The sequence below is a fragment of the Podarcis melisellensis genome (assembly GCF_964234715.1).
Source record: "Podarcis melisellensis genome assembly, chromosome: 8".
In the NCBI taxonomy this organism is placed as follows: domain Eukaryota; kingdom Metazoa; phylum Chordata; class Lepidosauria; order Squamata; family Lacertidae; genus Podarcis; species Podarcis melisellensis.
Window position 1 is genome coordinate 51,013,296 of NC_138540.1, and position 15,031 is coordinate 51,028,326.

Genomic DNA, 15,031 nt, shown 5'->3' on the forward strand with positions numbered 1-15,031 from the left:
AAGGCTTGACATTTTTCACAGATGAGGCACTTGTTTTTGGAGACTAATCCTCCTACATTGTAGACATTAGCCATGTAATAGGAACTGGGTCTTCCATAGAAGCTTCCTAAACTGCCTCTGCCTGCCCCACTTATATTTAATAATAGGAGAAAACATTACAAGTTTCTGCCCTCCCCCCATGCCCCCTTAAATCAAGACCAATGTATTTTATATTCGGGCATTTTATTGCCAGCAAAGAGTTGTTAAGGTTGAGCTGTTTATCTTGGCGGAGGGCTGGCATGTTTCAGAGAGCAGGGGGCAGCGTCACAGCCAGGACATTAATCTGAGAGTTTCCAGAGAATGTGTCTTAAGGCATCAGCCCACAGACAATGTCCAGGGGAATGAATGTGGTCCTTTCCGTAAGTCTTCCAGACAGCCTCCATCCTCCGCTAAACACTGAGCTGCTTGAAGCTGGAAGAGAAAATGGTGATGGGTCCGTTAATTTCAGTGGCTATATTCTGTGTAAAACATGGTTGAATATCACCCCATACATTGAAAGCATTTCCACACCCCCACCCAACTCCTGGGAATCCTGGGAACTTTAGTTTATCCCTTAAAGAGCTATGATCCCCAGTCCCCTTACCAAGCTACAGTCTGCTCACTCCTGGCTTAGACTGCATCAGGACCTCAGCTCCTTTCAGGAGACTGTGGTTGTGATCCTACCCCCATTTACCTGGGAGTAAGACTATCCTGTTCTCCTAGTGGCCAACTCGATGTCTCCAGGAAGTCCTCAAGCAGAACCTGAAAGCAACAGCAGCTCTCCCCACTTGCAGATGCCAGCAACTGGTATAGGTTAACCAGTAACTCATTTATTCAATACCAGAAGAGGTTCCCCACTCTGCCAGCACAGCTCTTCCCTTGCTTGCACCTGTTGCTGGTTAAAGAAAGTACCAAACTACATTATAATAGTCACATATAGTTTGGCCTTACAACGCAGCAGTAAAAATATCCACAATAGCCTTAAAACAGCACCATGAAAAATACCAGGAACAGCATATTTTTTAAAAACCTTGTCTTCCAGATGGTTTGAACTACAACTCCCATCGGCCCAACCAGCAGGTTGGCATAGGCTGCTCTGGAGGCTGCAAAATGCTAACTCAAATAAACAGTCTTAAGACCCTGTTTAAAAACTGGGCAAAGGAGGGGCCAAACAAACTTCTCTTTCACATTGGTAATAAATCCATCTTTAAGTGTGGCGGCGCTTGCACTTTAAAACTCCCTGCATACTGACACCAGGCAACACATTTGCCATGTACCTGTTTAGGCAAGCCTATCCAGACATGTAGAAGTTACATGTGTTGTGTTTCTTTTTTGTTGTTTAGTTGTTTAGTCGTGTCCAACTCTTCGTGACCCCATGGACCAGAGCATGCTGTTTATTTTAATCATATTTTGAATATTGTTAAATACCTGTTTTTATTGATAATGTTAATGCTTTATTTTATATTTTTGTAAACCATTTAGAGGTTACAATCCAGTGGCATATAAAATTTGTTAAAGAAACAAACAAATGTATTCAGGCACTGCAGGTGAAAGGGCCCTTTCTCTTATTCTAACTAGCTGTTCTTTGGCTGGTAGGGAGAAACAGGAAGGTCCTCAGAAGCCGTGAGAATATTCTGAGCTCATCCTTGTAGGTGGAGGTGGTTACTGAGGTGATTATTTCTAGGCCACTTTGAGCAGTGGTGCCATCAGATTAGGACTTTGGGGGCACAGGCCCCATTCAGCAGAATAAACAGGAGGCCCTTAAACACAGCACAGCTGACTTACTCCATTTTGTGGCAAGTGAACAAGTAATGTTATAACCAGCAGCTTTGCTGATGAGGACTTCAGAAATTGAAGCAGGAAATAAATAGGTAGCCAATGGAGCTGATAAATAAAGACAAAATTGGCTTTATTATTTCTTCTAATTTCTTTTTTTATTAAATTTCTATACCGCCCTTCATCTGAGGATCACAGGATGGTTCAAAATATAAAAACACAAAAATTCATAACATAGTAACAAACAAGAACAATGCCTCCTCATTAAGTCTTTTGACAGCTTTCTGAACCAATTTGAAAATTCTGGACTGTCTTCAAGGGCAGCCCTATGCAATGCACATGGCAGTAATCCAGCCTAGAAGTGACTAGAACATGGGTAACCAGAGGCTGGGTCTGATTTTCACAGGTAATTGTACAGCACCAATGAAAGCCTTGTAGCTTATTCTTAACCGAGGCATGTGACTTTGCAAGTAATTGCACCTGGCCAGTAAAGTGTTGACCATGAATGTGTGAAAAAGATCACACTACTGTTCCATGATTAAAAAGTCATAGACCACCTCTAATTGCTGGGCTTTGAGGTGTTTGCAACCAACAGAGTCTCTCCTGCACAAAGTGGCTTAAGATTGGATCACTTTGCTGTTGAGGCCAGAGGCAGTGACAGGCTTTTAAGGAAACAGGCTTCTGCAAAGAGGAAGTTCTGCCCTTCCTGCTGATCTTGGCTCTACATCTCATTATGTTTCCAGTACTTAGAGCACCGGGCATTATGGGCAGTATCATTGGGAGATAAGCAGTGTTTATATTTTTACATTTATTTTTGCTGGGAGGATGGAGAAGGATAGCAAATCGGACCCCTTGAGTCCAGTTATGAACGTGTATCTGAAGTTCTTTGGCAGGACGCTCGACCACATTGAAGCGATTCGGTCATCACGCTTTTCTCATTGCCGTACTATGAGCTTCTATAATATTTACTTAAAGCTTCACTGTGCCTTCTGCTAAATATTGGAGACCATGACGGGTATGTGCTAGGAAAGAAGCAAAGCAATTTTTAAAGGTTCTCCGTTACTCAGCTTGGCAAGATTAGTTATACACAATGGCGCTGTCAGGGTAGGACTTTGGGGCCGATGTCCAGGCTCCCCCTCAACAGAATGGGCAGTGGTGGCCCCAGGCCCAGCTGGTCTGGCTTGCCACATTTTGAAAGGAAGTAATAACAAGGGTTGATCATTTTTCTCAGGGCTACAGGAGCAGTGAATGTAAATGTTACCTTTGTACATGAGGCTAGTTTCTATACACAGTCACACACACACACACCTCTCTGCAAGACGCACTAGCAGAGTTTAAGGGTACATTCCAGCCAGGCGAAAACACACAAAAAGGATGTACAGGGCCAGTAGGAGGTGTGGCCTGGAAAGAGTCTTGAGGGCCATGTAGAGAGACTTGGAGGGCCACATTCAGTTCCCAGGCCTGAGGTTCCCAACCCTGTAATACACATTGCCATCTAAAAAGGTGAGACCCCTTAGGTCCAGAGCCTAAACGTCTCTGTAACAATACTGCTGCTTGTATAGTGTTATATGCGCTTTCAGTTTCGTCATTCTCAAAAACCCATTTCTAGTTTTCAGAAATGGACAGAGCGAAAGCTTAGGCACCCTCTTCCCTTTCTACACGTTGTGCAAACCCCATCCTGGCTCATGTGACAGGGCGGGGCCAGCCGTGAGGTGGTCTGATAGACTTGCAGGGAGGACAATGCTCAGCAGGGTAAACAAGAAATTCAGTATGTTTGTTTCTCTACCTTTCAAGCCGGCAAGGGTAAGTGGATGGAGGCTGCGGTGAAACCTCGTGTGATGCACCTTACGGTATTGTTGCCATGGTTCTGGTTTAAAAATAGGGCTGTTGAGTGAACAAAGTTTTGTTTTCGAAAAAAACAAAACAGCATTTAAAGGCATTTGCGGCCTTTAAATCTGTGCAGAAAAACGTTTTCAAAATCCTTGGGATCAGAAGATGTGGCCTGATGTGACTGTTTTGTCATGGAAATAACGTTCTAATGCTTCTGCACTCTGCTGCTGAATGTTGGGCGGCTTTGGTTAATGTCAGGGTCAAGGAGCTTTTTGAGTGGCGGGAAAACACGTGGCAGAGCCCCGTGAGACATCACTTCTAAAATTTTTATCTGCTGAGAAAACAACGCTCCTTTATTTCCTGAATCACAGACTGTCTTCCTAACAGAGGGCGCACCATACATTGAAAGCACATTTATACCACTTTGACAGCCAGTGCTTCTCCCAAAGTATCCCGGGAACTCCTTACAGAGCTACAATTCCCAGTACCTTTAAGCTACAGTTCCCAATATTCTTTAGAGAAGTGGGAGCCGTGACTGTTAAAAGGATGTAAGTTGCCTTCATATGTATGGTGCAGATACAACCAGAAAGTAGTTTGCATGACTGTTAGGGCCTATCCTTACAATGGTCATGTGTCCTACAATCCTCTATTCAAAGAAATCTTCCACTTGAAGGGCTGCTCGGTCCAAGACCAGTTTAAAGATAAACCTCTACATTGAGTTGGACTTAGTCCAACCTTTGCCAATCTGGTGCCCTGTAGATGTTCCAGGCCTGCTACTCCCATCATCCCAAACAAGCACATCTCAAGCTGGCTGGGGCTGATGGGAAATGTAGCCCCAAATATCTGGAGGGTGCTAGAGTGACAAAGGCTGACTCTATGTTGTGATACCACCTTCAGTCTTTAAGGTGCCTTCCTTGTTTTGCTGCAAGAGAGTAACACGACTACCCCGCTGCAAATCACTTATTTAGAAATTAGTTTAGAATTTTTTTTCAACAGGAGCTCTTTACCAAGTGGTTTTCAAATAAAGCAACGTAGATAGAATACAGCTAAAACTCAAAAAACAATTAAAAAACAAATATACATTAAACCATCATCATTAAACACAGATAAAATCAGTAAGTGTGTATATAATGGAGGGCATGTAATTGAAAAAGGGTCTCTGGGAGATTGCTAACAGGGGCAGATTGTATTCGATCTTGCCGCCTAAGGGTATTCTATATAATCTCTCTCTATATATGCATGTAGCCAATCCTGAAACATGGATGCCGCTAGAGCAGGAATCCAGAGATTTTAGCTGGCCACTGTCAGCACCACAAAGGAAGGGGAAGAATGCAAACACAATAAGAGCCCCCGAGCAAATGAGCCTCTTCCTCTCAGCAACTGAGCAAGCTGCTCTTTAAAACCTACAACTGCTTTGAGAAAAAGAAGAGGATGAGAATGCTTGCCTTATTTCAACCGCTGGTGTACGGGAATCTGCTTTGGTGCTCTGTTGATGCTCTTTGGCATCAAGATGCGCGGATATAAATCATTTTGGATGGAAACAGCCCTCTTGAAATGTGACACTTCCCTGCAAAATAAGGGTGTCGAGAGCTGCGAAGTTCTGCTTTCAGCAGCTCCTATTCCCCTCCCCGCCAGCTCTCAAGTCTTTTTTAAAGCTGCTGTAGTGCATCAGATCTGCAAATTTCAGCACCCGAGACATCCCTGAGGGTCCTGCAGTAGAAGCAGCTCTCTGAAGCAAACACGTTTCTGGAGCAATCTTGCTGACGACACTGATGATGCAGGTGCACAGGGAAGAGAAGTCCATTTTACAGCCATTTAAGGCGAAGCTGGGTTAAAGGCACAGCAAAATAGCACGTTTTTTCCAAGGAAGGGAGAATAAAATAGGTAGGTAAACAGATATATATTTTTAAAACGTTTCCCAGTGCTTGAAAGACCTTCTGGGAAGGAAGGAAAAGGGCGGGGGCACGAACAGAGAATGGGGGGTGGGAGGCTAGGAAAACAATTGCAAAAAGTGGAGAAAAAAAAATCAGGGCTGACAAGCATCCCTTTTAATCTGATTTGGAAATGTAATTGCCTTGAATGATGCTCAGTGGTGAAATGGTCTTTGCTAAATTAGAAATTGATCTGAAAAGGAGTCCCCTTAGGAGATGAATGTTCATTGTTGGCTAATCAGGTGCTGAGTTTTTGAGATTAGCTAGAACTAATAGAAGGAGCTCCTTTGCTGAGAAATCTCTGCTTTTATTCAGAGCCAGGCTCTTAGTTATAGGGAATGTTTGTGTGTGTGTGTGTAGATGATAGATAGATAGATGATAGATAGATAGATAGATAGATAGATAGATAGATAGATAGATAGATGATAGATGCATTTATTTTTCAGCCTTGAGGCTGAGACAGGAGGCTGGTTACCTGGGCAACAGGCAGATCGGGCCTGATTTCTCTGCAACGGGATGCTTTGTGGCTATGCAATCTCCATGAGCTCTCCTTTCCTATGAATAACAGGTCAAAGTACAAAAAGATAAGGCCCTGCTTGCCAGAGCTGGTACCTGCTTTTAACAGAGTTAACAAGCACTTAGGCCCAGGAGGTAGCTAACAAACATCAATGACTCAAAGAAGGAAAACCACCATCTATAAATTAGTTTCAGATGTAGTCAAAGTATTGTTATTATTATTAGATTTATTACTTGCCCTTCCCCAGCAGGTTACAGCCATTTAAAATTCAGGATTAAAACCAGTTAAAACAGATTACAGTCACAGGAATAGGATAGGCCTTGAAAACACACATCTCAGGTGTCAAAAGCTAGAGTAAAGATCTGCATCTTCAGCATTTGCTGAAAGTTCTTTAGTGAAGAAGACAGATATACTCTGTTGGGAAAGAATTCCACAAATTAGGGACTGCCATAAAGAATGCCCTCACTCAGGCCACTGCACCCCAAACTTCTGAGGGCAGTAGATCTACCAAGAGGGTCCTGTCCACTGATTATTAACCTGAAAGGGTGTGTGGAGTAAGTGAAAATCTCACGGCTATTTGGGGACCTAAGCTGCTGGTTGTTTAGGACTTTAAACACTAAAATAAGTACCTTGAAGTGGGCCTGGAAACAAACTATGCAGCTGTTTTGGAACAGGAGTTATAGGAGCTTTATTGCAATTTTTATCCCACCTTTCCTCCAGCCCCAACCAATAACTTGACCACTACATTTTGGACTTCTTTACTTTTCTGAGTTGTTTTCAAGGGCAACCCCACATAGAGGGCATTGCGCTAATCCAGTCTGGAAGTTCCCAGAGCATGGAGTACTGTGGCCAAGTCATCTCTGTTCCAAAGGAACTTTAGCTGGCATTCCAGCCATAGCTGGAAATGTGTTTGTGATACATACATAATGTAAAATTGTAGCATCAGGACTGATTTCCCTATGGCCCTCCAGAGTCTGTTTCCAGAGTGCTGCTCCCATGATCCCTGACCATTGACCATTCTGGTTGAGACTGATGGTGAGTCATACTACACAATATGTGGAGGGTGCCAGGTTGGGGCAGATTTATTTGGAGTATCACACCTTTGCATGCTCTCCAACACTGTTTAAGATCCCACATCCACAGGTGTGGATGAGTAGATTGTTCAGAGGTTCAGGAATTCACGACATATGGCAGTAAAGCAGGGGTCGCCCTCCAGATGTTGTTGAACTATAACTCCCCAGTTTAGGGTAAGGGTCATAGCTCAGTGGTAGAACATCTGCTTTCCATGCAGAAGGTCCCAGCTGTGGTTTTGCCTGGAGACATTCAGCAGTAGCAGGAAAATTTTCCGTTTCTCTAATAATAATAATAATAATAATAATAATAATAATAATAAACTGACAAGTAAACCTTCCTGCTCTAATGAGAAAAATATGGAAGCGTTCTTGATATGAGTCAGACAAGAGCTTACGTTTTGCCAACCAAAAGCATAAAAGCCAGGATCTGAAGAAAATTTGCCAGAAGGAAATGAAAAAAGTAATGGAAGGTTTAAAGGAATATAGCTAGGTTGGTTTTTGTTCCACACTGGTTGTGTCCACACTTAAAATTAAACCATGGTTTAGCATTATGAGGGTTCAGAAGGTTTCACTTCTGTTTTATGCAGCTTGCAGCTTGTGTTGTCCGAATTTTGACAAATGTAGTTAGTCTAAAGCTTACTTGTTTCCATGAGTAATATTTAAGATTAACCATAGTTTAGGTTTCAGAGAATTTACTAAACTGCAGTTAATCTAAAGAGACACTTCCAATCTCACCCTGGCCATGTTGAAGGGAAAGGGGAAACAGAATGCACTAAACCATGGTTTAGTGAACATGGCCATTGTCTTCTGCGACAGATCTGACTATGCCAGGAAATGCATTTGCTAGTGCAAAGCACAGCTGGAACCAGAAATGGTATTCTTTACAAATCATTCTCTCTTCAAACACATGGAAATAGGAAGCTCAATCCAGATTCCAGAAATGGGACTTCCGGGTTAGCGCCATCGGCGAATGGCGGAGTTCCTCCGGTCGGAGGAACGGGCTCCGTGGAAATTGGGTCTTCCCGTCGCGGCAAAGGCGGGGACCCACTAGAAATCCCAGGTGGAGAAGCCTGGGAACGTGGGGTTCAGCTGAGCACCAAGAGCGCCTCCCCTACTCGCGAGGAAACCCCTTTTTGGGGGCTCCGGAGTGAAGTGGGGTGAGCAGCGCGGTGTTGCGAACCGATTGCTACTTTCACGGAGGGAAGCCGCACAGCCATTGCCGGAGAGCGCTGACTTTTTCCTGATGACAATTGGACTCCAAAACAAGTACCCGTGAGTAAAAACGGAAAAGTGGATCAAGAAACTTGTGAAATTTGTGAATTAGGCAACGAAGCGGGAAGGTTTAAACAGGAAGTCCGCCTTCCGCTTTTTGTAAACAGACTGAAGCAAAGACCTTGCAATCTAATAGCCTGGAAATCATCCACAACCTGCATCCACAACCAATAAAACCCCCTGGGAAGCAGGAGAAAAAAGGGGGGGGGATTTGACTGTTTAATCCTGCAGGAGGAGAGTAAAGGAATTTAAGTTTCCATCGTCCCAAACCTGGGGGTGGGGTGTCAGGACAGAAATTGTTTGAGATGTCCATTGATTGAAAGGGGAGCATTTTGACAGATAGTTAAAAAAGGAGACACAAATTAACTTCAACGCCACTTTCTGCATTTCTGCATTTTAAAGAAACAAAGTATTTGAAATCGAAAGTAATCTTCTTTGTTGGATACATTTTAAAGATGGATACAAATAGAAATTGTGTCCCCTAGAGGGAGCCTGTCAGTCTGTTGTTGCAGTTTACTTGAGACTTTACATCTCTCAGATTGAGATCGTGGGACCAGACGTTTGACCTTGAACAGAAATGATTTGCAAGGAAGTTTTGGTCTCTGCCCTTGGCAAGAAAAATGCTATGCTGGAGCAGCTGCATGAGAAAATGAATTTGATGAATGAAAAGTTGGACTTGATGACTGCTGTAACCAGCAAATATGAAGTAACAGGAAATAAGGATAAAGAAGCTATACAGCGATCAATTCAGGAATCTGGTTTGACAGGGCAAGTCCAAGGGCAGAAGAAGACGGAAGAGGTTGTGATTACAACTCAAACAACACAAACTGAGAGATCCAAAATCCTGCAGGAGCAAAAGTTGCCGCAGTGGAAGATGGAATTTGGAGTCTGTCTGGAAGTGTCTGGAGTCAAGGAAGCTCTTAACTCTGGTGGGACTATGAAACAGGTTGACAACCACTTTTTGGATAACTACTTTTTGGATTACAAAGATGATGATAAGAAACTACGAAAGAAATCAACAAAAGACAAAGAAGTGCATAAGCACAAACAAGAACAAGAAAATCTGCAGAAGGGGCATAGAAGAGACTTAAGGGCCTCGGATATAAGATCACCAGATTGATGGACTGGATGTAATGGGTAGAAGGGACTGACATAACCCGTGACCAGGAAGAAGGGATCATGGATTAAAATTAGAGGAAAAGTTTATAATAAGAAAAATTATTTTTTACTTTTGGAATTAGTGTAACACTAATGGAATATTAGGAAATATGTTGGAAAGGAACTAATTGGCTTTAGTAGAAAGGAGTCAAATAAACATGGTTTAAATTTTGAAATTTTAAGGTACTTTAGGCAAGATAAGATTAAAGAAACTAAGGTAAATTGAATAACAGAATATAGTAAAAGATGGGAAAGATATGTGGATTTAATTAATAAGATTGTTAAATCTTTGTTAAGACAAATCATTTAAATTAAAACTGAGAAATATGGGAAGAATTTGCTGGAATAACGAATTAACTTAGAATACAAAAAGGGAGGTGTGAGGAGGTCCAAGAAATAAGTAAATGAAAAGGTGTAATTTGAGATTTGTATTTTTTTCTTTTTTCTTTTTATTTATTTTTTCTTGTTGTATTTTTTTGATTTTCTTTTTTTTTTGTAATTGTGTATTCATGAAACTCTGAATAAATATTATTCAAAAAAAACCAAAAACAATCCAGATTCCAGAAATGGCAAGCTATGTGCCAGCACCATATACTAGAAAGCTGTGTGTCTTTACAAAGCTATACATGCAGTAGTAGTGAGAAAGTCCACCTAGAACAGGCATAGGCAAACTCTGCCATCCAGATGTTTTGGGACTACAACTCCCATCATCCCTGACAACTGGTCCTGTTAGCTAGGGATGATGGGAGTTGTAGTCCCAAAACATCTGGAGGGCCGAGTTTGGGGATGCCTGATCTAGACGTTTCTTTAAAAGGATGTATTGTGTTGGCTCCCCAGTTCGAACTCATAGCTACAAATGGGAATCTCCTTATATATAAGTTGCTTGTATATGCTATTGGGAATGTGAGAAGTTTGTAAACTGGTAACATCATATTGTGTGAAATTATGGAAGACTGAGTCTTACCAGAGCTCAGTGAAGAAATTAAAGATGCTGAGAGTGAACCTTGTCAAGTTGAGGCTTGCCTTGCAGCAAGTGAAGAAGGAATCCCCTGCCGTACCCTTGGCATTTTCTCATTTTGCTGGAGCTTGATTTCCTCTGTGCTCAGTAATAAATCAATAATTTCTGGCACACACAGCCCGTGGGAAGCCGACTCACATTTCAGATGTAGCATTAGCGTGTCTGCAAGAAAACGAGTGAATCACTGCTAGGAGAAGTGGTCCCAGCAGAAATCCTGTCATGGTTGGAAGCTGGGGTGGGCAAGGATTTTCTATCAGGGAAGAGGATATGTTTAGATTGCTATACTGAAGTCATGGAAAAATGCTTCAGTCTCTTGGGTGAAATTTGTTTGGTACATGGTGCGCGCACACACACACACAGAATGTAGGACGCAAGATTGGCAGTGAATGGGGAAAAAAAGGATTTGGGACAGAAAAGGGAATGGAAAGAGAAAAGAGGTCAGGATCTGTGCGTCTTTATGGGAGGGCCTGGTGACTTCACAGGGGACAGGGCAAATCTCTGGATGACAGTGTTCTTCCCATCTGTGTGCATTTCAAGTCCCATCCCACTGCACTGAAATCATGGCAAGGGTTTTGCTGATGTCATTCAATACTCTAGTGACCTGGGCACACGTCTTGACAAAATAGGCTTGGAGATAAGGGACGAAGGGTCATGTGGTGCTTCTATATTATTATATGCCATGCAGAAATTCCACCCATCTTACGCTCTCTTCAGTCCTTGCAGAAGGCAGAAAGGTCAGATTGACTTACTCATTTTTAATAAAAAGGGAGAAAGGACGTACATTTTGAAAGCTAGTGTCAAATGTTAAATAATATTGGTTATTTTGTTTTTGTTTTTTAATAACATACTTCCCCTAAAATTGCATATGTAGTATCAGACTGGCAGTGCAATCCTAAGTGCGTTTACTCCAGAGTAAGACATACATGTAGAATTGCTGCCTTAGTGTCAGTTTCTTAAGCAACTGCTACACTTCCTTTCAAATTCATATAGCAACTTGGTTAATTTGTGCTTCCAGTTAAAATTATACAGTAGCAATGAAGTCAGAATGTGCTGAAAAAATAGAGGGGGCAGAATAAAAAAAAACAGGTGTATGTTTGCTGTAGTCCTGTTTTGGAGATGAGCACCAGAAATCTGCTCACACAGCCCTGAAATAAGACAGAGGTGAACATAGTCAGGTTATGGGAAAGGCTCTGCCAGAAACTCTTAAGAGGTGCTGCCAGTCAAAATAGTCAGTACTAGGCTGGATAGATATTTTGTCAGTATTTTGTGGGAGCGATTCAGCTGTGTGCCAGGATATTCAGGTTTGTGCAGTTAAAAATGGATTAAAGTGTTCTGTTGCCCTTGCACAACAGATCCACTTAAAAAAGAGAGACTTTTTGCAGTTAGAAAAGTGATGGGGAAGTGCATTAGAATGTGTGGAATGAATGGATAATTAATGGGAAGGCGTATAAACACCCAACAAGCACTTCAGGATGAATACTCATTGTTGTACAGCATCTGCACAAACAAATCTGAATGAATGCTCAATAAATACCAGCTATAATCTAACCTCCATGTAAGCTTTGTGCAAGCCAATCGTGATGAATGCTCAATAAATAGGTCCTCCTGAGCAACCCAGACCTGGCATAAGGCAGGTTTCCTTTGCTTATATGTGCAGTCAACTCATAACTTACGCCCATTTAACTTGCGTGAATTCAGCTTTATGCACTTGGCAAAAAAAGTGGGGGGGGGGCAGACATCCAGGAAAAAAGGGGGCGGGGTAGGAGAGAAGGGGGCGGAATCAACAATCCCACCCATCATTTCTCTCAACCTGGAAGAGTGTTTGGAGGGGTAATCGGAGAGTGAGAGCAGCCTTGGGCGAGTGTTTGTAGGTGCATGAAGAGTCTACATTGCTTTTATGGACCATTTCCTGGTTTTTAAACGGTTTGTTTTGATTATATGCAATTATACTGAGAGTGGTCAGTACCAGTTGGTAAATGGTTGTCTGTATTCGCACATTGTGAGTACAAGATAGCAGTTGAGTGCCACCGAGCGCCTCGAGTGTTTCTGCTGAGAAAAGCAGAATTGCATCCAGGAGCAAATTCAAGATACTGAGGTTGAGGTCTCTAGAGGGCTGTTGTGTATTTCCGCCCACATTTTGCAAAAGATAACAGTGCAATGTGCAAGCATATTTAAACTCCTCTGGCCCCAAGAGCTGAAGTGGAGAGAGGAGGGAGGGAGGGAGAGAAATTGATCTTCCTCTCCTTGTGACTCTTCCACAGTGGGAGTCTAGCTAGATTAACCCTGAAGCTCTAAGCTCTGCTTTAAACAATATCTTTTGGGCATCGCCAACCAGTCGTTCCAGGTCTTTCTTCAACAGCAGACAGTTTTGTTCACTTCTTCCTTTGAACTGCAGCTCCAGAGGGTTTGGTGTTTTGTTTTCAAGTCTCTAAGGATTATTATTTTTTGTAAGGCTGTGCAGAGAACTTTGTGCAGGCCTTTTTAAAAAAAAAACAAACATTTTTTTTAAAAAAGAAAAAGAGTTGCAAAGGATAAATTTGGCATCTGCATCCAAACGGCCAGCATCGCCCAGTGCCAACAGTTCTTCCTGAGCAGATCTCTGCCAGATTAGAAAATTCAGCGCTGGAGGTCGGCTTCGCGAATGGATTCTGAGGTGCAAGGGGTGGGGATTTGGGGGTGAGGAGTGTCGGGGGCCTGGACTGGCTTTATGGATATATTGTCTGTTTTTCTGTTTTAGCTTTTCTCGTTCTGCTTTACTTTCTGAACCAGGGAGGCTATACAGGATGAGAATCTGTTGGGGCCTTTTTCTTCCCCTAGGCTCCAATCAGGCAGAAATATACAGCCTGCAAATCTGAAAACCCATTTGCTTTTATTCGGTGCTTTATGGAAAACCTAGAAAGAGTTTGGGAAAGAAAATTGGGCGTGGGGTAACCACAGAAATAGCTGTGGAATAGATCCACTGTTTGAAAATTGTGGTTGCTTGTTGCACGATTGCAGTGACAATTTCTGCTTTCTTGTCAAGGGAATCGTGTTTTTAGCTGTTATAGAAGAATGTGCTTGCAAGTACAATTAATAGTCTTAAGAACAGCCTTAAAGTAGCAGCTTTTAAAGGCAAAGAAATTCATTGGGGCACAGCCATTTCTGGGCCAGTGGCTGTCTGCAAAGTGGCCTCAGACCCCCCACTTTTGCCAGTCTTCCAGATGCAACACAGTTGCACTGGGTGCAAAATACTTAACATTGATCCCTCCAGCATTAATAAATAGCATTTTACCGTTGTTGTTGTTTTGATATCCCAGAAATGATTTCCTCTTGTCCTCAAGAGCGGGGAGAAGGGGAAGATAGAAATGTACCCTGAGAATTCTATTAAGGAGCCTAGGGGTGGCAAACAAATGGGGAAATAGAAGGCATTACAGGGCAGGTGAAGGACACACCAGAAGGAGCGTCCAACCTTCTGAAGGGGAGACTACGAAAGCGGGGCAGGTCACTTCTGATACTCATATCTTTTACTGTTTGATCTTACAGTAGGTTCTGTTTTTTGTTTGTTTAGTTCCAATCGTGTTCATAATCGTGCACATGATACCAGCCCTATGTAGCGTTGTTGTTCGTTGATCACTGATTTTTTTATTTATTTGTTTATTTTAAATCTCTGTTTTGTTGTAGTTTATGGTTTTTACATTATATACAGCTTTGGTATTGGCAAACAGTGAAATGTTTGTAAACCATTTGACTAAATAAATGCATGCATTAATAGATGGATGACTTTGCATAGGATCACTGATTTGATGCAGTCTATAAGGCAGATTTCTAACTTATTCAGAGCAAGAGCAGTGGGACTCAATAGTGCATGTGCAAGAGAAATATGGGAAGTTCAGGGCGGGATAGCCAACATTACAGGGAGACAATTGTCCGGAAGCAAGGGAGATGACAAAGAAACAAGGCTAAGAGGTCGGCATCTTCACTAATTTACATTTCTATCCACCTGCCCAATAGTGTCTGTTGTTGTTGTTGTTGATTACACACCCTTCACCCCCAGGGTCCCATGGCAGGTTACAACAATTGAAAATACAACATTGAAGCCAGTTTTAAAAACTTAAAATTGCAAAAAAATAATAATTAAAAAATGCAATAACAAAATATAGGTTAGGTCCTGAAAATTTACATATCAGATGTCAGAGGCCAGGGTAAAAGAGTTGCATTCGTTAAAGAAAGCTCTCCCAACCTGATGCCCTCCAGATGTTTTAGTCTACAACTCACATCAGTTCCAGGTGGCACTGACTGGGATTGATGGGAGCTGTAGGCCAAACCATCGGGAGGGCAGCAGATATGGGGAGGCTTCTGTAAGAGGATCTATTAGAATCATAGAATTGTAGAGTTAGAAGGGACCATGAAGATCATCTAGTCCAACACCCTTCAGTGTAGGAATCTTTTGTGCAACATG

General features: G+C 42.3%; 1 protein-coding gene across 5 annotated transcripts in view; it reads left to right on the forward strand.

Annotated features, from left to right (window-relative positions):
• Positions 1 to 15,031, forward strand: part of CMIP (c-Maf inducing protein) — a 148,301-nt gene that overhangs the window by 96,972 nt on the left and 36,298 nt on the right. Inside the window, exon 1 of one of the 5 annotated variants that reach the window (XM_081920306.1) lies at positions 13,125 to 13,246. The exons of the other annotated variants lie outside the window; for them this stretch is intronic. Within the exon in view, the coding sequence (XP_081776432.1) occupies positions 13,235 to 13,246 (12 nt within the window). The 5' untranslated portion in view covers positions 13,125 to 13,234. Of the gene's footprint in view, positions 1 to 13,124; positions 13,247 to 15,031 lie in introns of those variants that run through there. 5 annotated transcript variants of the gene reach the window in all.